The sequence below is a fragment of the Lepidothrix coronata genome, unplaced genomic scaffold (assembly GCF_001604755.1).
Source record: "Lepidothrix coronata isolate B3197 unplaced genomic scaffold, Lepidothrix_coronata-1.0 Scaffold6, whole genome shotgun sequence".
Lineage (NCBI taxonomy): Eukaryota > Metazoa > Chordata > Aves > Passeriformes > Pipridae > Lepidothrix > Lepidothrix coronata.
Genome location: NW_016690186.1, coordinates 7,041,077 through 7,064,974, shown reverse-complemented (window position 1 = coordinate 7,064,974; position 23,898 = coordinate 7,041,077). Strand labels below are relative to the sequence as shown.

General features: G+C 42.0%; 1 protein-coding gene across 5 annotated transcripts in view; it reads right to left on the bottom strand.

Annotated features, from left to right (window-relative positions):
* Positions 1-466: 466 nt before the first annotated feature.
* Positions 467-23,898, bottom strand: part of AQP4 (aquaporin 4) — a 27,543-nt gene continuing 4,111 nt past the window's right edge. The window contains exons 3-7 of one of the 5 annotated variants that reach the window (XM_017832084.1): positions 23,396-23,750; positions 9,223-9,637; positions 8,140-8,304; positions 7,705-7,785; positions 467-5,105 (exon numbers count right to left, since the gene is read on the bottom strand). In XM_017832084.1, the coding sequence (XP_017687573.1) occupies positions 4,827-5,105; positions 7,705-7,785; positions 8,140-8,304; positions 9,223-9,603 (906 nt within the window). In that variant the 5' untranslated portion in view covers positions 9,604-9,637; positions 23,396-23,750 and the 3' untranslated portion in view covers positions 467-4,826. Of the gene's footprint in view, positions 5,106-7,704; positions 7,786-8,139; positions 8,305-9,222; positions 9,638-12,950; positions 12,973-13,673; positions 13,729-13,828; positions 14,122-23,395; positions 23,808-23,898 lie in introns of those variants that run through there. The other 4 variants (XM_017832091.1, XM_017832068.1, XM_017832076.1 and 1 more) reach the window with 4 other exon arrangements.

Below are 23,898 nucleotides of genomic sequence, written 5' to 3'. Positions count from 1 at the left end.
GTATATGTCCTGCTTTTAGCTGGGATAGGGTTAATTTCTTCTCCATAGTTGGTACAGTGCTGTGTTTTGGATTTAATGTTGATACTGATGTTTTGGGGTTTTTTATTAAACTATTCTTAACCTACAAGTTTTACTTTTGATTCTCCTCCCCATTACACTGGGGTTGGGGGGAGGTGAGTGAGCAGCTGCGTGGTGCTTAATTGCCAGCTGGGCTTAAACCATGACAACACACCAGCATAATTTTTGCTTTAATCAGTTTAGCTCATTTCCTTAAAGATATTAAATCTCTTGCACAAGCACCTCTCTTCACTGTTGCATATTTTTTCATAGTAAATTATTCATTTTCAGTTGCATACACTTCCAGACTCCTCTTAAGACATGTTCTATTGGTTGGATTTGGGGTTTTTCCTTATATTTCAGTCTGAGCTTTAGAATCACTAAATGTTTACAATAATCACATGATGCCTTTTTTTCTTTTTCACAGATACTTTATTTGCAATAGCAGTGTGAGAACAGCAGAATACATGTGGGAACCAGATAATCAAGTATGATTTTATAGTGTATTTTTTTCAGTAGATTATTCCAAATGTTACATATGGAAATTTTAAGTCCTATAACATTAGTTCTGATATCATGGTGACTAAGCATTTAAACAATAAGCAGTCTTGTAGAAAAATCCATTTATTGCTTTACCTCATTTGTCCTAAATTTCAGACTGCAACAGTGTGATTTAGATCATGTAAGTGGGTGGCAAATACTTCAGTCTATATTACATCTTGTCTATTTAGTAAGTCCTCAAGAAACTTAGATACACAGAGGCTGAATTGAGATACAAAAAATTGTGCATGGTGTTTTCACTTCTCACCTTGAAAAGAAAGGTTCACAATGTAAATTTTCATATATTTTAATTAGATAAAAAACATTGGATGGTGTGTAATATCCTGAATGTGTTACACAGACTACAGGTAAGATGTTACAGAGCACAGCAGCAAATGTTCTGCCATCCAGCACTAGAAAGGTAGAAACTTGATGGCCATCTAGCTTTCTACTGTGGCAATTACTAATAATCAGAAATAAAGCACACTTTGAAAAGCTGATATGCAAATACATGTGACAAGCCTAAACACTGCATGAGATAAGTCTCACTCCTGCTTTCACTGAAAGAATGAAAGATACAGCTCCCAAACACTTCAACAGGAGAAGCGTTATGATGACAAGTCAAATGCTGCAGGGCTTTTTATTTTTTTTCCTGAGAAAGAACTTGGGTGATAAACTCCTTCACACAACATAAAAGGTATTTGTGTGTGGCAATAGAATCACCCTTAACTTCCCTGTTTTCTTTTCTGAAATCCAGTAATTTAATATGAATGTGTTCGTTAGAGTGCAAATACAGCATAGAAAACAATCATGCCATCATGGAGGAGTGAGACTCATCCATTTTGTTTTTTAGGATCCCAGAATGATGACAGACCTGGCAGACTTCTGGTTATAACCAACCACCCTAATAAACAAAAGACGTTTCATACCACAACCAAGAAATGCTTTAAGAGGACACCAAGTTATGTTATGAGGTGCAATTTAGAGCTGAAGAGCTTTGGAACATAAATCTCATTCAAACAGTACCAAAGTACATATTTTAAAATAATACTAAAGCAAAAGTATTTCAAATCCATAAAAATGTCATGCTAGTTTATTATTTAACCAAATGTGACTACTGTACAGTGATGACACCATTGCAAAACAACTTAGAGGAGCACATATCACTGTGTCAAAACTAAATCAAGTCCCAAGAGATGCTCAGGAGTGATGTTCCCTTTTATGAATGGTGATGTCTTGTGGTGTGGCAGAACCACCTGTGATGATGGACACTTCTAAGAATACTTTAGGGTGGGTCATAAACTTCAAGTTGAATGCATTTTCTTCCAAAACTAAGTATCCTGCTGAGAGCCTCTGATTTTAGAAAAAAACACAGTGAAGTGCATGACAGAAGCAATCAGACCCCAAAAAAGCTCAGGACCATTTCCACCATAGTCAATGACAAACTCCTCCATGAGTTTCATTCTGTGGGAGCAGGAGCAGATCTACCACATATTGCTTTCCTGCTAATGTCTGGTAGCATGGCATCATCCTTTACTGTCTAGTGGTCTCTATTTTAGCTGCTCTTCTGTCCCCTGATCTTTTCAGAAGTTTCAGGATCTTATGTCCAATACTCTCTGAGAGAGGAGTTCTCCTGGGACTGGTTCTAAGTGACGCACTTCATTAATACAGAGTATTTTAATGAAGAAGATCCTCCTAACAGAGGTGGCTGGTGCTATGCTCACCTTATGCTTACCTCAGCAGCAGAATTAGGCTGGGTGAGGAAAACACACATAAAGCCACTTGTGTAAAGGACCCTTAGGCATAAAACAAATCACAGCTTCTTATTTAAATAACACAGTACCATGCAAAAATCACAAATTAAGGAGTGTCTTGAAATACAAAAATGCAAACCTTTGCTTAAAAATCCACCAGTTCTTTGTGTATGACACTTTACTTGTGGTAAGTCATGCAAAAGGTTTAACCAAAGAGTCCCTTTAACAAATACAGCATTTGAACAATATAGAAAAAAACCAAACCCAAACCAAATGCCTAGACAGAACTTCCCCAACAAGTTTTCAACTTCTCATTGAATCTGTTTAGCATGGTGTTTACCCATCTGAGCAGAGGTGTAACACCACACCTGTGTTGCCCTTCCCCAGAAGACTTAGTCCTTGCTGTGGGAAGGAGCTCTTATCTGTGGTTTGACATTGTTCGTTGCAGGTCCCCAGCCGTGCCCACGCCCTTGAATCGTGAGCCTGTCCCTGTGTCGAGGCACAGCTAAGGACAAATATCAGCTGCTTTACTAGACTTGACAGGTAGCCACTGCCATGAGAAGGAGCATGTCTGGTGGGAGGGCTCACATGTCAGGAGTAGGGCTGTCCCTGGGTCACACAAGGAAGCCCTGACCTGTGTCTGCCTGTGCTACATGCTGTGCCTGGGTGGAATACAGGAGAGATCATGGTCCAACTGCAAATGCACGAAGGAGTCATGAATCTCATGATCAGTGCAGGGAACTTGTGCCATGCTAACCGGGTTTAAGACAAGAAAAATGTGAAACTAGGAAAAGGACTATAGTAGGACACTCTGGGACTATACAGTGCTGCAAGTAGGGGCAGTAGAGTTGCACTTGAATCACAGTGCATAAATTTGAGAGTTGCAGGAATTTATTATCTCATTAGAAACATCTAATTCCTTGTAATAAAGATTGCATGTAGAGTATGTCAAAGAACAGACAAGGCTAATACAGCCCACAGTCAGGACTAATACTTTTTTCCTTTTCTTCTTGCTAAATAGGCAGGAGTAGCTTTCAATTTAAAAATAAAAACTATATAATTACAGTAATAATACCATGCTCCTGACTGCTTTGCAGCTGCGTATCGTAAAACTCAAAGCTGCTGATCAGCAACAAAAGCAGTAAGTCAGTAACAGTTTTACAGAAATGTTCTCCTGGGCTGTCAAAATACTTCTATGAGGGAAAGACTGTTTACTGAACATATTTCATGTACCTTTCCCCCTAAAATACCCTGCGCTTGCATCTTTTCCTAACAACACATAAAGAAACCTTAGCTAGAGGTGTAATTAAGACTATATGAACACTGGAACAAGCACAGATCCCATTGAAATAGTCAGGCATCACAACAAAAAGCCAGAAGCAGTCAAATTTTTATCATCTGTTATAAAAAAATTATTTCCCAATCAGTGTTGCAATACAGTTAAAAGTTAAAACCTCTCTACATTACTAATAAATTAAAAAAAACATATCTCCAACCATCTTGTAAGAAAATAGGTAAGTAATTTAAACCTTTAGTTTATATAAATTAGCACAGAAATGTGTATTTGAACAAGTGCACTGAAAACAGATAAGCCTTCTTTTCTTCTGGTATCTCTTGTAACAGGAAAGCCTTTATATTCTTTGCATGACCTTGAGAGGCTGCTAACACTAAATGGTCAATAGTCAAACACGAGGAGAGTGTTTCACCAGATACACAGTGACAAGAGGGAGAATGCAGTACAGTCAAATGCTTTGCAGCCTTATTACTATATACTTCAACATTCCATTTTCAGCATATTTACTCTTGGAGATGTATTTTTATGGCAAATCACATGAGTGAAATTTGATGGGTTGATATATTTTTTTTAAAAAACCTACTAAAGTATCATTTTTTCCGAGGTAGTTTGCAAGGAAATAGTGACGTACGTGAGTGGAAACAATACTCTGCTCGACCGTGAATAAAAGTCTTAAATACTGCTGGTGCTGTCCCTGAACCTTGCAGAGAATGTTTAATGGATACGATGTTATAATCAGAGCTGACAACAGCCAATTAAGTGTCAGAAGAACAATCTGATAAGTAGGTCTTCATGTCTATAGGCATTTCCTGGTATGTCTTAACTGTCAATCTGAATGTTAGACATCTCTATCTTTATCTCATTATTGACTGATTTATTAAAGGAGAATGTTTTCATCTCTTTTTTTGATTTTGGGGTTGCTCCAGAAAGAAGGAAAGGAAAATACTAGGAACAAGTCTTAATTTGCAATAATAGGTGGGGAATCCTAATTATAACAAAGTCCTAATCCTCCAACTGAGCAGGTGTATGGTTTGGTGACACCAATCCATGCAGCTGCCCACACCGTACCTTTCAAGAAGTGGTAAATGCTCAGTCTAGAGGAGATCTGTTTCTTTAATAGGTGGAAGAATATCTGTGGACGTGCTAGGAGGCTGCTCTCTGCTTTCAGTGCTTCTTGCTAGTCATACAGAAGACAACACCTCGCTGGATGGATCTCTTCCCTTCTTGTCCTCACCCCTGTCAATATCAATCACATGAACTATGCCAGGCTTCAGGATCAGGTCATCGGTCTCTACTTGGCTCCTGTTATCGTCCACCTCGATGTACTTCCCTTTGGAAGGCTGGGTAGCCTTACCGAAAACATCTTTGAAACGGCGCTTGAGTTCAACGTCTGGGCAATAGACGTACTCATAAAGAGCACCAGCAAGGACCGCTCCTATTATTGGTCCCACCCAATACACCTGCAAAAAAGAGGTGGAAAAAAACCCAGACATTAAGCTCTAGAGCAAATAAGGAAGCCAAGGTCCCAGAGAAAAGCATGTAAGTACAGACCTTACCCAGAAAAGTTTCTACAAAATACCCTGGCCCAATTATTAAAACCAACTCTGCAGAAATGCATGGTCACATTGCTCCCCGGCTTTCATGAACCAGAATGAAATCTGCCATCCAGTTTATGAGTCAGAGAAGTACAACTACCATAGGTTTCACCGATGGTGACTTAGAGCTCAGCGTGAGTGCTCTAAAATCACATATGAAGTTATTCGAAAGGCAGTTTCTTGTTAGTGGTATTAGTCTTTGGTATTTTTTCTTTTTAATTTCTGCCTTCTCCCTGTCTCTCCCAGCTATTCCAGCCCTTTCAGAAGTACTCCATAGTCACCTTGCATCCAGTCATCTAAATGATCTCACATCCGTGGGTGCAGCTCTTCCCTAAAAACTCCTCTCACATCAGTGTTTCAGGAATCACCAGGCAGTGGACCCCATGGAGCAAAGAGGAACCTACACTGACATTTCAGTGAGGTACATTTACTACTTCCCTGATGCCTGAAAAAGATTTCTATCTACATATCTGGTTACTAATTTTCTGGAGCAGACTGGCTGAGTGGCAGTGAAGCTATGGACCTCTCGACAAACAAAGGTCATCCTCTCTGGCTGCCCTACCTTCTCCTATTAATGGAAATCAGCTTTTTTCTCCCCTCTTTATGGGAAATTTAACTTATTTTTTAAAACTTTGTCCAACAATACAAAAGTACAGGTTCTTCATCCTCCTTATTTTAACCAAACCGAACTATAACATTTCTTGAGACAAAAAAAGGCAACAGATCCTGGTGGAGTCATGTATGTCAAATACATCTCTGTGGTCACATACAACAAACAGATGCTCTGACACAGTTTTACTTTTAAACTAGCAGTGGTAAGAAGATTGAGAAGCAGGCCAACATCTTCGAAGTGAAATAATTTTGTCAAGTTTAATTGATCCATCTCTTTACAAGAGGCCTCCTCTAACTTTTCATTGCTCATTGCCAGCTGTAGGCCACGTATTTGGACTGTTTGCAAGAAGACATACAAGTGAAACACTGATATAGAAAAGTGATTTCTTTCTGCATTTTCAACCAACATGACAATTAATGTTCAAGAGAACAAAACCTTTCCTAATGTACACATAAACAGTTCTACTTCAGTATTTGAGACTCATGTTTCCAAAATAATCCAAATTTGGCTTCTAATCCTACAGAATACAACATTCAGCTACCTGATAATCTGATTTGAATAAGCAAATATAATGAATATAACACAACTTTATAGGTACCTATCTATTTCACCACGACACCCAGCAGTTTGGTAACATTAGTAGGTGCCAAAGCCCACAGGCTTCTGTGAATGGCATGCCAATGTCACTGCTCTGGAGGAGGAGAAAAGGCTGTCTTTCCAGGTGGCCAGGACAGTAACGAAGCTTCTTCTGCAAGTTTCTCCATGGTACATTTGTTTATTGTTTATAGCTTTAGTTATAAATTACAGGCTTCGTCAGAGTATGGATAATTAATCTTGTGAAAAACTACAGCAGTTTTTCATATGAACAAACCATTCACTGATTATGGGTAAATCTGCCTCAATAGGATAACTCTTGGGAACAAAGTTACACATGGTATAGTGTTTGCAGAATTGGAGCCTTAGGGCCTGAAGACAATGCTATTTCTGTTATTAGCTGCAGTGAGAGCAATGTGGGCTTCATACTATAAAAATCAAGAAAATCCTTCCACGCACTGTAATATGCAGCCCTTCCAGTTAGTATTGAAAGTGTCCCTAGAAGTGCTTTCCCTGTCTATAATTAGGTGAGGCTGAGTTGAGATCCATCTCTGCCTTATAAAATGTGAAATGGTTTTTAATAAGTTGGATAGTGAGATTCTGTAGAAAATGACTGCATCATTCACAGTCTGTTTATCACATTGTTTCCTGCACAACTGCTCCTAGCTAAGGTGATGCTTTCAAACTGAAGCAGGTAACATCTGGTCTGGTCTGCAAAGACAAGATTGCAACCTCTTCATCTCTCACTACAAGCATTTGCTGAGGCAGATTGTTCCCCAGGAACCACATCATAGAGGGTCCCTCCTCTCATTTTTATATGTTTCCCCCAGTTTGCTGCAGAACCAGGTGAAATGTGAAGCCAACAGAATTACTTCCATAACTGCTCACCACATGACCAGCAGGGTTTGCAATCTGCCTTGGAGGATTTTTTCTTTCCAGCAGTTCAATTCTTTCTGTTTCACTGCATTGCTTTTTTTTTGTTTTGAACTTTTTGTATGATTTCCTTTCTACCCCAGCTACTAGCTCCACCAAATGGCCCCTGAACAGTAAGAAGGTATTCCACCATGCTGCATTACCGCACTGCAGTCCTAAGTGAGGAGCATGATGACACCTAAGCTTGGGGCAGGTCAGTGCCTGCCTTCCTCGGTGATAGTCTCTACAGGATGTACTGGGAGAGAGAGCTAAAAGCAAATGATGTATGAAAAATTCTGATCGCTGTTTGTCGCTATGGTGAAGGAAGCATGAAAGTAGAGTTACCCATTGGTTTTCCCATCTCCCCATGATGACAGCAGGTCCAAATGATCGAGCCGGGTTCATACTGGCACCGGTGTAATTGATCTAAAGCAGAGAGAAAATGTTACCTGTTATTAAAGTCTTGATGATAGGGTTTGATTTCTATGGAACACCCTGGTTTTGTACGGCTTCTCATCTTGACAGCAGGTATCACCACTCTCCTGAGTCTTATCATAAAGTTAATGAAGTCATCACATAAACAACCAGAAAAGTTCTGGTGCAACACCCTACCCAAGGGACACTCCTGCAAACTCCAAAGGGTTTTTGCATGGATCCATAAAGAATACAGCAGCTTTATTAGCTGTAACAGCTACAAAGGTCACAAAAGTTTCCATTTACTTCTGAAGTAGTCATAAAGGGTAAAGGGATCTATTTTTTAATGAGAAATCATTAACTTACAGCAAATAAATGTCCAATTGCAACAGAAAATCCAATTGCTAAAGCTACTGAACCAGTGACATCACTTCGTTTTGAATCACAACTAGCAAAAATAGTAAAAACCAGCTGGAATGTAATTATCAACTCCACCAGGAGTCCATGCCCAGCAGAAAGATCTCCATGTACCTGGAAGAAGGGAAAGAAACACCAGAAATGAAGAAAAGGTGATTTCATAAATCAGAAAGCTATCACATACATTAATTGTATTTCAGTGAACAGTACTTCTAAATGTTACAGAGTAAAAGACAACAATGAACTTTTAGAGATACAGATTGCCCCCCTCTCCACATTCCTTTTTTTTTTTTTAACTTTAAAATATTTTTTTATTTTGAGAGTTATGGAAAATCACTGCTGGACTGAGAACAGAAGGCCTAACAGTAACATCCAAGATGGACTTCAAACTTAGACTGCAGAAGTATAGTTTATTTTTACACAGGGATTTGCAAATGCTGCACTTCCCTTTCACCATTTTTTTTTCCTTGGGAGCACTGTAATTTACTATTCAATTATAAATTCATTAATTAGCCCTGACTTAATTAATTTAAATTTCAATTAAAAATTAAGCCGTGTGCGGCTCAAGTGCATTTTTAATAAGTCCTGCAACAGGGCTAACTGATGGCATTCCTTATTAGTTTAGAACAAAGCTGAAATCTAAGCCACAATCTATTTCAAAAGTATGTCATTTTAAATTGATGTTTTTTCAATCCCCATCATAATAGCACGGAATTAATTTCCCCCCTCCCCAGCTCATATAAAAATGGCATTTCACGCATATATTATTTAAATTTTGTATGTAAATTAACATTACCTGCTGTCATCAGATTTGGGGAAGTTCTAGGAAAGAGAACTTCTATAAAAAGAAGAGCTATAGATAGTACACTGCATAAACCTATCCTAAGGAGAGCTTTAAGCCCTGTCTAGATGCAAATAAACCAGCAAGCCCTTAAAATCTCTACTTGAACTCTCCTCATTCTGTGTGACACTGATTATATTTTCTTAGGATCTAAGCTAGTCTAGTTCAAGAGCCAGAGGAGAAGTGATTACCGCAGTGACTCCCAGGCCTCCTACCACGCTTGGAGGTGTGACAAGGTAAAGGATGCCTGCGCCCACGATGGCTCCCAGGCACTGGGCAAGAATGTAGAAGACGGACTTGGCGAGGCTGATCTTCCTCGTGCAGACCATTGCCACGGTCACAGCAGGGTTAATGTGGCCTCCACTGATGTGTCCAAAGCACTGCACCATGGTTGCAATGCTGAGTCCAAAGCAGAGGGAGATAAGGACCATGTCTACAGGCAAGGGCTTCTCTGCTCCACCCCAGTTGATCGTGGAGCCGAGGCTGAGGAGGACAAAAATGAGCATGGCCAAAAATTCTGCCGAAACGGCCTTCCAGAAGGCCTGAGTCCAGACTCCTTTAAACGCCACCATAATTCTCTCACACTTACACAGACGTCCACACTTACTGAAAAGGAAAACAAATCTTCATCAGAAGTCACCAAATGTCTGTTGTTCTCCTGTTAGGGGTTGCTATTCAGCAGATTTCGGAGAAGGCTGCAACGCTGAGTATCATTGGCCTGGGACAACCACAGACTACACTCTTAGAGCAGTCTGTCCTTAAAACACAGTCAGTGTTGGAGTGTATGCAGGATACAGGTTAATTAATCACTCCTTGAGATAACTCTGTCCGTATAGTTTCAGCTCCCAAAAAGCAAAGTCTGTATATTTTGAAATGATTATGAAAATAAGTGTATTCTTCCATGCTAGCTGACTTCTTTCTGATTTAGAGGCTGTATAATTATACCACTTCAAGTGGCCTCTTGATCAACCTGTTCATTAAATCAGTGAGTATCCTCTTTTTCTATGCAAATATGTACTTTTCACAAAGCAGGTAAGATAATTCAATAAAAACTAGTAACTTAGTCAAAACCTAATGTTTTTGATGACAGTGTAGTGTTAGGAGTTTGCCCTGGGAGCTAGAAGAGAAAGTCTATTTGCTTGAACACTCATACAGACCAATATTTCAAATTACACTTATGCAAAGAGCAGTTTCTTCACTGTGGATGTACGGTGAAAATTTAATTCAGGCAGGAGAATAGATGCAATCCTACATTCTGACCTTTAAATCAATCATGCAATCAATAAAGTGCTTTCTTTTGGGCTAAGGATGCCAAGTGAGCTGGGGAATAGATAATATTTTCTGTATGTGTGGTGTGTAGAACTCTGCATGGCAAAGAAAGGAGTGTCGTGTTTTTTCTCCCTGTCTGGAGATGCTATTTATCAGTCTACGCTGCCTTCCTGATGAGTTACAATTTTGCTAGATGTTCAGATACCTATGAAAGTGGGTCACCAAAGAAAAGTTATTTGTGGTATTAATAAATTAGGAGAATAAGCCAAAAGGGAAGCATTTTAATGAGTTTCTAAGGCATGCTAACAAGATTCTTCTCTAAAAACAAAAGCAAAAAACCTCCAACCCATCCAAGAAGCAGAAAACAAAAGAAAGAATATTCGGTTGCTACATTTGGGAACAGAATTTCAAGTGAAAGATGGATGAATTTATGCTCAGTTATCTGAGGTAATGAAGTTACAATGCATATTTAATATCAGTTACATCAGAAAGAAGCATAAAAGGCATGTCTGCCCTTTTCAAGTTATTGCAAGAGGAATGGACCATGAATTTCTTAACAGTTCCAGTGAGTTAGGGAAAAGCAATTTAACCCTGTGACTGGAGCAAGTAAGTTGTTTCCCTGTCTCATTTTCTATGCTAATTTACTCTGTGTTTTGGATAGGCCATTTGAACTCTATCTCAGTTCTCTAGATTCTCATGTGAGAACAAAAATTACATTATATCCTACAAATGGCTGTTGAAAAGTGCTTGTGAAGTGATCTGAGACACCTCAGCAGGACTTGCTCTACTAGAAAGTGAAGCCAGAATCTCAAAAGAGAATAAAGTCATACCCCAAATCTTCTGATTTTGGGTCAAACTCAAGACAAATGGAAAGATGTTTTTGTAAGATCTCACATTAACACTCAGTTAATGATCAACCATCTAGACTAGACTTTTTGTTCAAAATGACCCCAAAACCATTGCCTCCCTCAAAGCTGAAGCTCAGAGATATCTGGTTGCCCTTACCTTTGAACCCTATGCCCAGCTTCACACTGAAACTTAAAGTATTACCTCTGACACTCTTATTACTTCCTCACTAATAATTTATCTTAGTGACCTGAATAAGACATAGGTGCTATATCCATACTGAGAAAAATTCATTTTCCCAGGTGAACATTTAATATAGGGATGACACATGTCATGAAGCCCATGGAAAAGAAACCTGGATGCACATACAGGAGAAACAGCACTCATCTACCCTTTCACTCATCAGCTCAGTTGGGATGCAACCCGGATTTCCCTGAGCAAAATGCAAACCCTGGTGTTATATTCAAGGCTTTTGGAAAATTTCCAGCCACCAAGGGCACTGTGAGGGGAACGCAGACTTACGGAGCATGGGAGAGAGGGGTATGGTAACTCCTGATGTCTTTGTTCAAGTGTGCCTGACATCCCTTTCTGTATGCACAGAACACTGAAATCTGCAAATTAATTATACACCTTCTTCCTGGGAAGTGGGTAGAAAAAGGGTTTGTACTTGGCATTAAAATAATGCAGTTGGCTTCTCACTAGTTGTGGAACATCTTGGAAAAACACATTAAGAGTGAGCGTGTGCGCAGGTGCACACATGTGGAAGAGAGAGACAGGGAGGGTGCAGAGGATCACACCTTCTGCTGAACTGCTGATGGGCCGGACCAGAAGGAGGGTGCCACTTATGAAGGACAGATCTCATACTGCTTCTCCAGTTGAGACCATATCCAGCCAATTCAGTCAATATTATTTGCAGCCCCAAAAATGCAAAACTGTTGCATGCAAGCCAAAAGCTTCAAACATAGAAGCTTGCTTGTCAACATGAAGTTTCTGTTCTTCTAGAACATCATACTACATAGAACTCCACTGTCAGCCATATTTTGACAGTTAATCATCTAAACATCTATTTTTAATCCATACATGTTTTTCTGAAACAGTCTGTTTTTCTATAATTTCAACACCCAGCAAAATACTCAGCTGTCAGGGTCAAATTTTTCTTTCAAACTGTGCACCTTTCTCCCTAACAGCAAAACCTCCTATAAATGTTAATAAAAGCTTAATACTGTGTTTGAGTCCTGAGTCCAGGTTTTCACTTAAATCCAAAGGTGATCAGCAACCCAAAAATCAACGCTATCTCCAACATCCACTATTTTTTTCAGCATGCAGTTAAACTTAAAGGCTTGAGATGAGGCAGAGAGATGGCTGTGACAGGTCTGAAACTAAAATGGGACTTTCCAGCAGCTACGATTTACCATCAAAGTTGCAAAACAATTTTTTTGGAGTAGTTGTTGTTCACAGTTTCCAGATAAATCCAAAACACAACAGAAAGCCACTTTCAAGTAATGGTTACACATTAATTTCATGTGGGGCCACAACTTGAAATTCTCTGGTCTGGACTACAAGATTACATAGTGAATTGTGTCTGATAGGATGCAAGGTGGGTTTTGCATTGCCAGCAGGGTTGCAGGTATGATTATGGCTTCAAAGCCATAACAATGTAAATCACAACAAAGGCTTCAATACAAAAGTCAAACAGTATTTTAAAAATTCTTCTTTTTCTAATTAACACAATTTCAGAGAGCAGACACACAGCCTGGACACGGGCTTGCAGCTAGCCACTCCATACGACACTCCTGCCACATACAAGTTCTGTGCGTGGAGTGGCTATTTACAGTGGCACCTCCACAGCAAGCTCCCACACTGCCGACCTGGGCTGGCACCGCCGGCTGGAGCTCAAATGGACAACGGGCACCCGCTGGCCAATTTTGGGGAAGGAGGGGGACAGGCTACTCTTGCAAAACAAATGCACTGTCGTAGGGCTTGCTTGTAACCATTTTGCCTCCTTTTCCAATACGATATTAAGTGAGCAACTGACACGGATATCTACGGGACGTGGGGAGCCTCTGAAGCTGCCAGTACCGCAGCTTTTTAGCTGTGCGGGACCCGGGTTTTCTGCACGCACGACACTGCAGGACTGTAAGTGGACAATAGAACAAACTTTGAGCGTGTGGAAAACGACTCTCTGTCCCCTTCGCACCTCTGGTGTTAAAACCGATAGGTCCCGTAGTGCCTTCGGGAAGGGGGTGCCCTGGCTGCCATCCCTCGGTGCAAAACGCAGGAGAAAGGCAACAACGCCGAGCCCCTCACCTGGCTGCGCACTCCTCCCGGGGCTGGGCAGCTGCGGGTCCCCGCGGGCGCGGACACGGAGCGCCCCTCCCGCAGCCGCGCACCCCGCTCCCCGAAGGTTTCCCTTAAAGTCATCTTTGGTTTGGGGGGGGGGGTTGGGGGACTGTCCCCGCCCGCCTGCCTCTCTCCTGCCGCCGCTTGCCTTCCCTCCCTCCGCGCCCCGCGAGGGCCGCGCACTCACCCGCGGCGCGGAGCGGCCGCTCCGTCGCTCATGCCTCCCCGGCGGGCGCGGGTGAGCGGCGGGGCCGGGGCGGGCCGGGGCCGGGGCGCGGGGCGGGGGCGGGCCGGCTCCCGACGGCTCCCGACCGAGCGGCTGCCGCCGCCGCGCTGCCCTACCTGCTGCGCCGGGCGGGCGGCGGGGACTCGAGGCGCGGCCGCCGGAGCACCGGCTGCGGGTCGCTTGTGGTCATGTGCCTGTGCAGAGAAGTGCAGGGGGGTCGCGGCTGCCGGTCAAAAAGAAGCGGCGCGGGGCTGCCCGGCAATGGGAAGGATTCAAAGGTTTCTCAGTTTCTTCTCTGCCACTCTGTATTAAAGGGGAAAAAAAGCCCTAGCAGCTCTGCAGCCAGGGAGCTTTATCCATCTAAAATACCTATGAGTACTTTAATAGAACTCTACTGGCTACAAGATCATAGAATCATAGAATACCCTGTGTTGGAAGGAACCCAGGAGAATCGAGTCCAGCTCCTGGCTCTGCACAGGACAGCCCCAAGAATCACACAATGTGCCTGAGAGCATTGACCAAATACTTCTTGAACTCTGGTATTGTGACCATTCCCTGGAGAGCCTGTTTCAGTGCCCAGTCACCATCTGGAAGAACCTCTTCCTAATATCCAACATAAATGTCCCCTGATACAGGTTCATGCCATTCCCTCGGGTCCTATCATTGGTCACTATGGAGAAGAGATTGGTACTTGCTCCTCCGCTTCCCCTCATGAAGTAGTCCTGGACTGTGATGAGGTCTCCCCTTGGTCTCCTTTTCTCCAGGCTGAAGTGAGCCAAGTGACCTCAGCCGCTCTGCATTTGGCTTCCCCTTTAGACCCTTCACTGTCTTTGTAGCCCTCCTTTGGATGCTCTCTAGTAACTTTATATTCTTCCTATATTGTGTTTTCATAGAATCATAAAATCACAGAATCAAACAGGTTGGAAAAGACCTCTGAGTTCATCAAGTCCAACCCTTGATCCAGCACCGCCATGGTTACTAGACCATGGCACTAAGTGCCACATCCAGTCTTATCTTATAAACCTCCAGGGAAGGTGAATCCACCACTTCCCTGGGCAGCCCATTCCAATGTCTGATTAATTCCTCCATAAAAAACTTCTTCCTAATATCCAGCCTAAACGTCCCCTGGCAGAGTGTGAGACTATGCCCTCTTGTCCTGCGGGTTGTCTGGGAGACTGACGCCCACCTGGTTACAACCTCCTTTCAGGGAATTGTAGATAGTGATGAGGTCTCCTCTGAGCCTCCTCTTCTCCAGGCTAAACAATCTCAGCTTCCTTAGCCTCTTCTCATAGGACTTGTGCTCAAGTCAGCCTCGCTGCTCTTCTCTGGACCTGCTCCAGCATCTCAATATCCTTCCTGAACTGAGGGGCCCAGAACTGGACACAGTACTCCAGGTGTGGCCTCACCAGCGCTGAGTACAGGAGAAGAATCACTTCCCTGGACCTACTGGCCACACTGTTCCTGATAGAGGCCTAGATGCCATTGGCCTTCTTTGCCACCTGGGCACACTGCTGGCTCATGTTCAGCTTCCTGTCAATCCAAACTCCCAGGTCCCTTTCTGCCTGGCTGCTCTCCAGCCACTCTGCCCCCAACCTGTAGCACTGCATGGGGTTGTTGTGGCCAAAGTGCAGGACCTGGTACTTGGTCTTGTTGAACCTCATTCTGTTGGAATCAGCCCAACTCTTCAGCTTGTCCAGGTCCCTCTGAAGAGCCCTCCTGCCTTCCAGCTGATCGACACTCCCCCCCAACTTGGTGCCATCTGCAGATTTGCTGATGGTGGACTCAATCCCCTCATCCAGATCATCAGTAAAGATATTAAACAGAACTGGACCCAACACTGATCCCTGGGGGACACCACTAGTGACCAGCTGCCAACTGGATGCAGCACCATTCACCACCACTCTATGGGCCCGGCCCCCCAGTCGGTTCCTAACCCAGCACAGAGTGCCCCTGTCCAAGCCGTGGGCTGCCAGCTTTTCCAGGAATATACTGTGGGAGATGATGTCAAAGGCTTTGCTGAAGTCCAGATAGACCACATCCACAGCCTTCCCCTCATCTACCAGGCGGGTCACCTGATCATAAAAGGAGATCAGGTTGGTCAGACAGAACCTGCCCCTCCTAAACCTCTGATGGCTGGTCTGATCCCTTGTCCATCCTGTAGGTATTGTGTAATTGCACTTAGGATGATCTGCTCCATAACCTTGCCAGGCACTGAGGTCAGGCTGACAGGCCTGTAGTTTCCTAGGTCCTCCTTGCAGCCCTTTTTGTGGATCGGTGTGACATTCGCCAACTTCCAGTCATCTGGGACCTTTTCATTGTTGTAGTTTTACTTGGTGAAGTTGATAAATTCAATAAAGTTTTGCCCAGTGTGGAATGCCAAATGGAGGCCAATGGAAAATACTGTTTAAATTAGACCATGATGATCTCTGTTGAGAAAATTCACATGGACCCTACCCAATGCCTCTACAGCAAGAAAACAATTCAGTGAAAAAAGAGCTCTTCATGTAATAAGAAAAACCACAAAGTTGTCTAAGCTCCCAGGCACAACTATTTCATTAGAGAATGCATAGAAACTGACACTTGAAGAAGACATGGGTGAAAATGGAACAAAGTACCTAGAAAATCCTTTTTTTCCAGCGGTCTAGACCTTTGCACACAGTAGAAGAATCTGTGCATAAGTTATATAGAAAACATTCTAAGGGACATGTTCAAGTGTAAAATAAGGCTAAACAACATCTACCGTGATGCATTCATGCAGCAACTGTGAAAATAAAAGTTTGGCATGATCAGCCAGCCTGTACAAGACACATTGTGCCAGATAATCCTTCTAACCATGAGAAAACAGTGCAAGATCTGAAGAACTAGTCTGGACATGGAAACCACAGATAGAACGTCCTCTCTTAGCTTCTGCTAGGAGATTGTAGATAATAATTTTAAACAGTGAAAAGTAAGCATAATGTGTAACATTATCAATTAATTTTTACACACAGCAATAAAAAAGTCATGTCCATGTGTTAAATACTTACTAATCACAGTTGATGGAAAAAGAAGGTTATCATAAAGTATAAATGTAGGTGTTTCTCCCAATTTTGCCTGCTCTTCCCCTAAAGCCATGTCATAAAAGATACCAAGAGACATTCACAATTTGATGGCAAAAGAGAAACTGCAGGCTTGGTGTTTGCTTTTCTTGTTTTCAAGCTTTACTTCACTTGCTTATGTCTTGAGTTAGTCAAGACAGGGCTGAGGGAGGAGGGGGATACAGTCATCATTGCACATCTCTGCTCTTTCATTTGGTGTGCTTGGTTTTTCAATCTATGCCCTCCACAACCTGCTACAGTGATTTCAGAAACTTCCAGTCCTAACATTGTCTTACTGACACATAAGGCCATAATTTACTACATATACCCAAAGACCAAGTTCTTCTGTCAAGGCTGCAGGAGTCACTCATAATGAAAGTATTTCAGGTAGTATGTTTGTCTGCATACTATTCTTTTACCCCTCTTCCCTTTTTGCCCTCTGCCAGGAGTTACTGTAAAAAAGGTCATTTTTTAAGTGCTTTTTTTCAAACATCTGTGCCTTCCCTTCATGTGCTTTGAACATGCCACGCCTCTTCCCACATGCATTTGGTTGAAGCCATTATCTGATTATTTCAGACTTTGACACCATGGCTACTGCTGTCATACAAATCCTTTCTTCTGTTGTTCCAAAATCTGCAAAAGGCACCCATGCAAACCTCAAATTTCTTTCAAGTTTTGGAACTGGCTGTTTAAAATCAGAGCTGAGTTTACTTTCATAGCTTTGCCTTGAAAACACACTTGTTCTTTGGCACCTTGTGAACTCTGCTCCTTTGGCATGTTTGTTTGTTCACAAACAAAATATGCTTAACAAAACCAGTAATTGCTTTTCCTTTTCTTGCAGATAACATGTATCTGCTCTTTTTGATCTTCCGAGCAGATCACTGCCAAACAGAGAAGCCAGAACATTAATAGCTTCTGTCACTGCTACCATTCTTATTGTGATAAATCTTCTGGAGGATTAGACAAAGGTTGTGGCCGCATAAAACAGAGAAAGGCAATGCTTCGGGCACAAACCTGGAGCGAACTGCACAGTGCCAGCTCTGATCAAACAAACAGACTATGTTCTGTTGTAAGCACAGAAGGCAAGGAAGACATCCCCTGAGATAGCACTGAACATCAGAGGAAAGCTGCCCCAGTTTGTACAGGGATAAATTAGCCAATGTTTGGAGATGGGACCACATAGGTTCGTTTTTGTTAGTTTGGTTTTTCATAGTTTTTGTTTTGTTTTGGTTGGGGTTTTGGTTTGGTTTTGGGTTTGTTTTTTTTTTTTTAATATGTATTTTCATCTTTAAAAACTAGGGCTAACTCATTTTGGACTTCTGTCCAACAATAAAATATTGCTCCAGCTGCTGTGCTCAACATAGTTAAGGAAATAACTTACAAAAGAATATTATGAAAAATTTAAAGATGGTGTTAAAACTCAATCCATGTCGGGCCTGGGGCAGGGGGAATGTGCAGAGGAATCTTGCAGTGCGTCTGCTTCTCCTTCACTGAACATTAAATCTGAGTTTCTACAGTAATTTCTAGGGCATCATGAATTAAAGATCTCCGTAGGAACATAAGCCATGGTGAGAAGATGCTCCAACACATAAGACATCCCCGTTCTAAACAAGAACTTCCCAGATAGTTGAAGCGTGCTGGATCTGGGATTTCAGTTTAGTCTGTTATGGAGGAGAGGGCACACTGCCAGAGTTGGAGAGGAATGTGCCAGAGTTGGAGAGGAATGTGCAAACAGCTAATTCCAGCTAAAACAATATTAGAGAGAGGCAGAAAAACTCCCAGCACTAGCTTCTATCACCTCACTGGGTAGCAGTGTGGGAAGAGTTCCTTCGCTTCTATGGCAAGTCTCACAGATATCCATTCCTGGGCAACTCCGTCAGACAGTGGGGTTTGTCAGACAAGACTGAAGCAAATTAAAAAAAGACTAAAGCCTAAAAAAAGAACATAATTTAGAAGCACTGTGTGTTTTCTCAGTATCTTTGTACGCAGCGAATCTGGACTCCCCTCCCTTATGTTGCTGTTGTTAAGCTCAGCTCACTCGACTCCTCTCAGCACCACTTCAGGCTTTTAGTTTCCAAAAGCAATGAGGCTTACATGCCTGTTCTCTCTCTCTCTCTCTCTTCCCCTGTCTTTGTTCTGGGTGTTCCTGCCCTTTTCAACAGATCTTGAACCCACCAGGTAGTTTCAGCTACTGCTGATGGAGGATCAGAAATCCCAAAGCTGTTTAGGCTCCTGCCAGCCCCATGGGCATGAGTGGCTGCAGGTAACCACAGTGAAAGGGACGCTTGCTGGCAGGGGAGACTACAGGATTTGTAGGAGTGCCCTAGTGATGGAGGACTTAGTTGATGTTTTCAAAGTGGTTCAGACTCCTAGGAGACCAAATTCCTTTGACCTTCCTTGGCTCCTGTCAACAAGAGCATTTGAGAGCAGGCTGTAAGCCTTTCAGAAACCATTAGTGCTTGCAGAAACTTTCACTCTGTTGCCACTAATAAATCCCCCTCCCCTCACTCATTTATGTTTTATAAGTTTGGGTTAAGCTTTGTCTACTAAAAGGATCTTACATAAAACACCGCTTACTGAAACGTGATCTTTGCACATTTCTGAAGTTTTAATTTTCCTATGGTGTAATCTTGTTACTTAGGTCATTCATTTTGTCACGCCTCGGTATCAGTCTGGTCCAGGTTTGGCTGCAGGGCTATGTTCTCCTGACATTTAGAGCAAGAATTCCCTGGGAAATCAGTCAAGGGATTTGACATTGCTGCTGGCTAAGCTCCAGTGGGTTTAGTTTTACTCTCCTTCTCTATTTATTGTGGAATCTGTCTGTCCACAAGCTGCACATTGAGTTCTGTGCTAGAGAAGGAGAACTAAAAGGGACAAAATGGCCATTCATTTGCAGGATTCATTCAGGCTTTTCAGAAAGGATTTACAAGAAGCTGTGCACTTAAATGACTGCTGAGCTTCCTTAGCCCTGCTCTATTACCTCCCTCACAAGACAATTTGGATTGACTGCTTTTTCCTTTGCCCTCTCCCCCACCTCAGTAGGCTGCAATTAGAGTTGGAAAAGCAAAATTAAGAACTAGGTGGTACAGGAACCACCTGGAGGCTTTTTATCTTTAGAAATAATTTAATTTGAACATGGCATGGACAGGCCCTTTGTTGGGAAAAAAAAAAATCCTTTTTCTCCCCTCCTGCCACAAACTGCTACAACGTCAGTTGCAAAAAGCTGCATCAGTGGCATGAGCAGCCAGGATTTGATGAACTGGAGGAGGGGAGCAGGAAAGCAGCGCTGGGCACTCATGGGGGCACAAGAGAGTTAGGGGAAGAGTCCCAGGTTGCCTGGAAATGGAGGAGAGAAGCAAGCTCTCTTGTGGAGGGGGGCAATAACATACTGCAGCACAGAGCAGGATGCAGTAAGCTCTGCATGTGCTGGGAGGGAAAAACAGCCCATCATACTGGTGGTCTGTGTACTGAGGGCTGTATAGTCTTAGGCAGTGGGACCAAAAAGATTTATCTATCTTTGCTGGGTGAGACACTGAAATTCAGTTAAATGCTCACCAATTTAATCAGCCACAGAAAATGTAGTACTCAGTATACAGCACTGTTATACCCTCTGGAACATCCAGCCATGCTTTTCTGACCAGTCTGAGTTGCTCTCCTTTACAGTGCTGTTGTTGTTTCTAAGCAAGCTCCTCAGCTTGAAATGCGCAGCCTCTTGTCTCACCACTGCTTCATTTTCCTACAGATATGAAGCTCAGTCAAAGAATTGTGGAGTTCAAGACTACAAAGTTACATAACATTTTCTATTTAACGTCATATGTCATAGACCATTACGCTTTACCTCAAGACACATTTCATGAGTTCAGTGACTTGTGTTTGGTTAAATATATCTTATGAAAACACCCTTGCTTAGATTTGAAAACTCATGGGATGGAAAATCCATGCATTCCCTTGGTAGCTTATTCCCAAGACTAATAGTTTTCATCACCAAAAATGGCCTTTGTCTCTAAATCGAGTTTGTATGAATTCATCTGCTATATGCTGCCTCTTATTATGCTGTTCTCTCCCAGATTAAAAAGCCTCTTGTACTTCTACTGTCTCCCCATGAGGATACTTATATAATGTGAGCAATTCATCTCTTCATCATCCTTTTGATAAGCTAAGCAGACTGAGCTCTCAGAGTCTTTCCCTCTAAAGAAAATTCACTAATTTTTTTTTGCAGCTCTTGTTTGTGCCTTCACCACTTCTTCAACATGCTTTTTAAAATGCATTTTTAATATTAGTCTCCCAGAAGGTATATTCTGAAGTAAAGGCATTTCCTGTAGCACACCTGGGAATTGAATTAGCCATTCTTGCCACAGCATTGCATTGAGGAAACCTTCTTCCTTGCTTCTCCACAATAACTCCTCAGACCTTCTGGGGATATAACCCTCATTCTGTAGATAAGTCTTGTTTCATTCTGAGGCATGCAATTTTGCAGACATTCTGTCTGACAGGGATCACAGTAGAGCGTGATCCAGTCTGCTGTGTTTGGCCATCCTTTTCTCAACCTACCGATTTAATTCATGGTCAAACTATACTGGCAGTGATTCTATATTTACTTCCAGATTTACCCACCAAGGAAAACCCTAAAGCACGAGGCCCCACAGTGATCGCTTCAGATCCCCCAACAGCTTCCAAGATTAGTATATTAAGTACCTTCAGAGATCTGTCAGCCAGGTCTGAATCGATTTTACTGTTCCATGGCTAACATACAGTGGTAATGCTTTAAACAGACAAAACTCAGTATAGCAGTAAAGCCTCTAGAAATGCTGAAACACATTGTACAGCTACCTCTGTTGACCATTGTGTAATTTTAAAAATTAAATCTGTTCTGTGTTGTTTTTAATTTTCTTTTTTTTTTTCCTTTGGCAAGGCTGAGCCTTAGTGGCATAGTATACCTGACATGTGGCTGAATGCTAGGAATTTGTTCTTTGTCCAAGCCATCTTTTGTATATAATGCAATGATAATATGTATAATACATATATAGCTTTATATTCATAGTATTTATATACCTAATGGAAACATATGCCATGAATGGGCTCATGCAGCATGTTCTGAGAAAGACAACTTTGCTTCAGATCATTCAGGTTATCTTTGTAGATTACTATTTTGTAGTAACTGTTGTCTTAATTCTATGTATTTTACAGGGGTTATCTTCCCTCTCAACATTAATACCTTCTAAAAGCTAGAACCTCAGGCCACATATGTGAAGAGGTTGATCCTTTTTCTATGCAGAGGTTCATCTTTTATTGAACTAACTGAAAAGGATCGTCTGACTATGAATATTTACAAGTCTGAGCTTTTTTGTCCATAAGCTTCTAAAGAAAACCTGATAACATGCTTTTTTTCCCAAATCCTTTGTAGAACAGTAAGTTTATTTCTCATGGATTTTCATGCTTACAGCTTGCAAAAAATCCCAACAGATCAAGCCTAGTAACTTGTGATACAAGAGCTGCCTTTTTACTAGACTAAGAGAAAGGTTTCAAACTCAGAAATGACAATTGGAGATATTCAATGTCTTTTATGGCAGAGGCTGAACTCCTTTGGAGAATCTTGTATTGGTTCAAATATCAAAAAAGATAATAGAGATTAATACAAAGAAACAAACACTTCTTGCTGCTGTCTTCAGCTTTAATGATACCAGCTTAAAGCTACTGCGTGGGTGGGTGTATGGTTGGTTTGTGAGCATATGAGAACTGAGCAGCTAACAGTGCTTTGTCTTCAGCTACTGAACTCCAGTGAGCACGTGCAGCCACAGAAAACAGTCTTTTGGGGCCCATAGCTCTTGTCCAGTTATTTGCAGGCATTGGCACCCCACAGCTATGGAGTGTGAGTGGCAGATGCAATCTGTTAAGACTGGGTGAAATCAAGCACAGGGCCACAGGGTTTTCCTGCTTTATGCTACTTTCACATGTCATGTTCATATCTAAGCATTATTTTCTGATCTAACCTCCATGACTGCCTTCTACAGGCACTTAGTTGTTGGCAAGCTGCTTCAAGCCAACTGAAGAAAAAAAGGTGTGAGCTGTGCAAATAGCTAAAAACAAGACAAGATTTTTGGGATTAAAAGTATTTTTTTTTAACTTGTTTGCAGACTTATTAATACAGAGCAACCAGTCTGAGACCATTCTTAATGCCTGACATCTTTAAACTCATTCATCCTTTTTCTTGCATCCATCTTTTGGATAGATAACCCTGATATAAGTTGCTGTTTACATAGGATTTCATGAGCTTTGTGGAGAAAACTGTTTTTGTGAAGACAGATATTGCATTAAATTGGAGGTCATAAAGGAGACAAATATGGCTGATCATAACCCCCAAGGCAGGGGGATTGGAACTAGATGATCTTCAAGGTTCCCTTCCAACCCAAACCTCTTCAGGTCAGAACAGTCTGACCCCAGTTAAAAACAGACCTACCTTTATAAGAACGCACACAGAGAAAGGGAAATTTCTGTGGGGTTTATGGTTTCATCTGTCCCCTTTTGAATAAGTGTAACATCCTCAACATCTATCTGATTTTCAGTTTCACCCTGCATACTTGACTGACATGAGCACATTTGTCTTACCAGCAGCGCGGCAGAACCAACAAGCCAGTGAAAGGGATTCTTTTCAGCTACACGCCTCACCGGCACCGTTATCAGTGAGGCTCCCACTGCAGCATGGCCAGTTCTTGGGGGGTGAGAGGGGATGTAAAACCTCCCAGCCTGGTCCTCAGTGTTGCACGGTGGAGTTTGCAGAATGGTCTCTTCAAACATTATTTTTGACTTCTAAACTGAACCTTTTTGGTACAAAAGGCACAGAAAGGCACTTTCCACACAGTCTCACAATGCAATTTTTGCTGTCCAATGTCAGGAACTTGTAATTCATCCTTAAAAGGTCACGCTGATCCCAAGTGCATGGCCTCAAAGAATTGATGTGTACCTGAGAAATTGTAGATATTTCCAAGTTTCCAAAATCATGAAAAGGCATAAAATGCATATGAAGTTCTTGAAGCCTGTGGCCAAGAAAGCCCTTCCTTTCCCTTCCCTTCCCTTCCCTTCCCTTCCCTTCCCTTCCCTTCCCTTCCCTT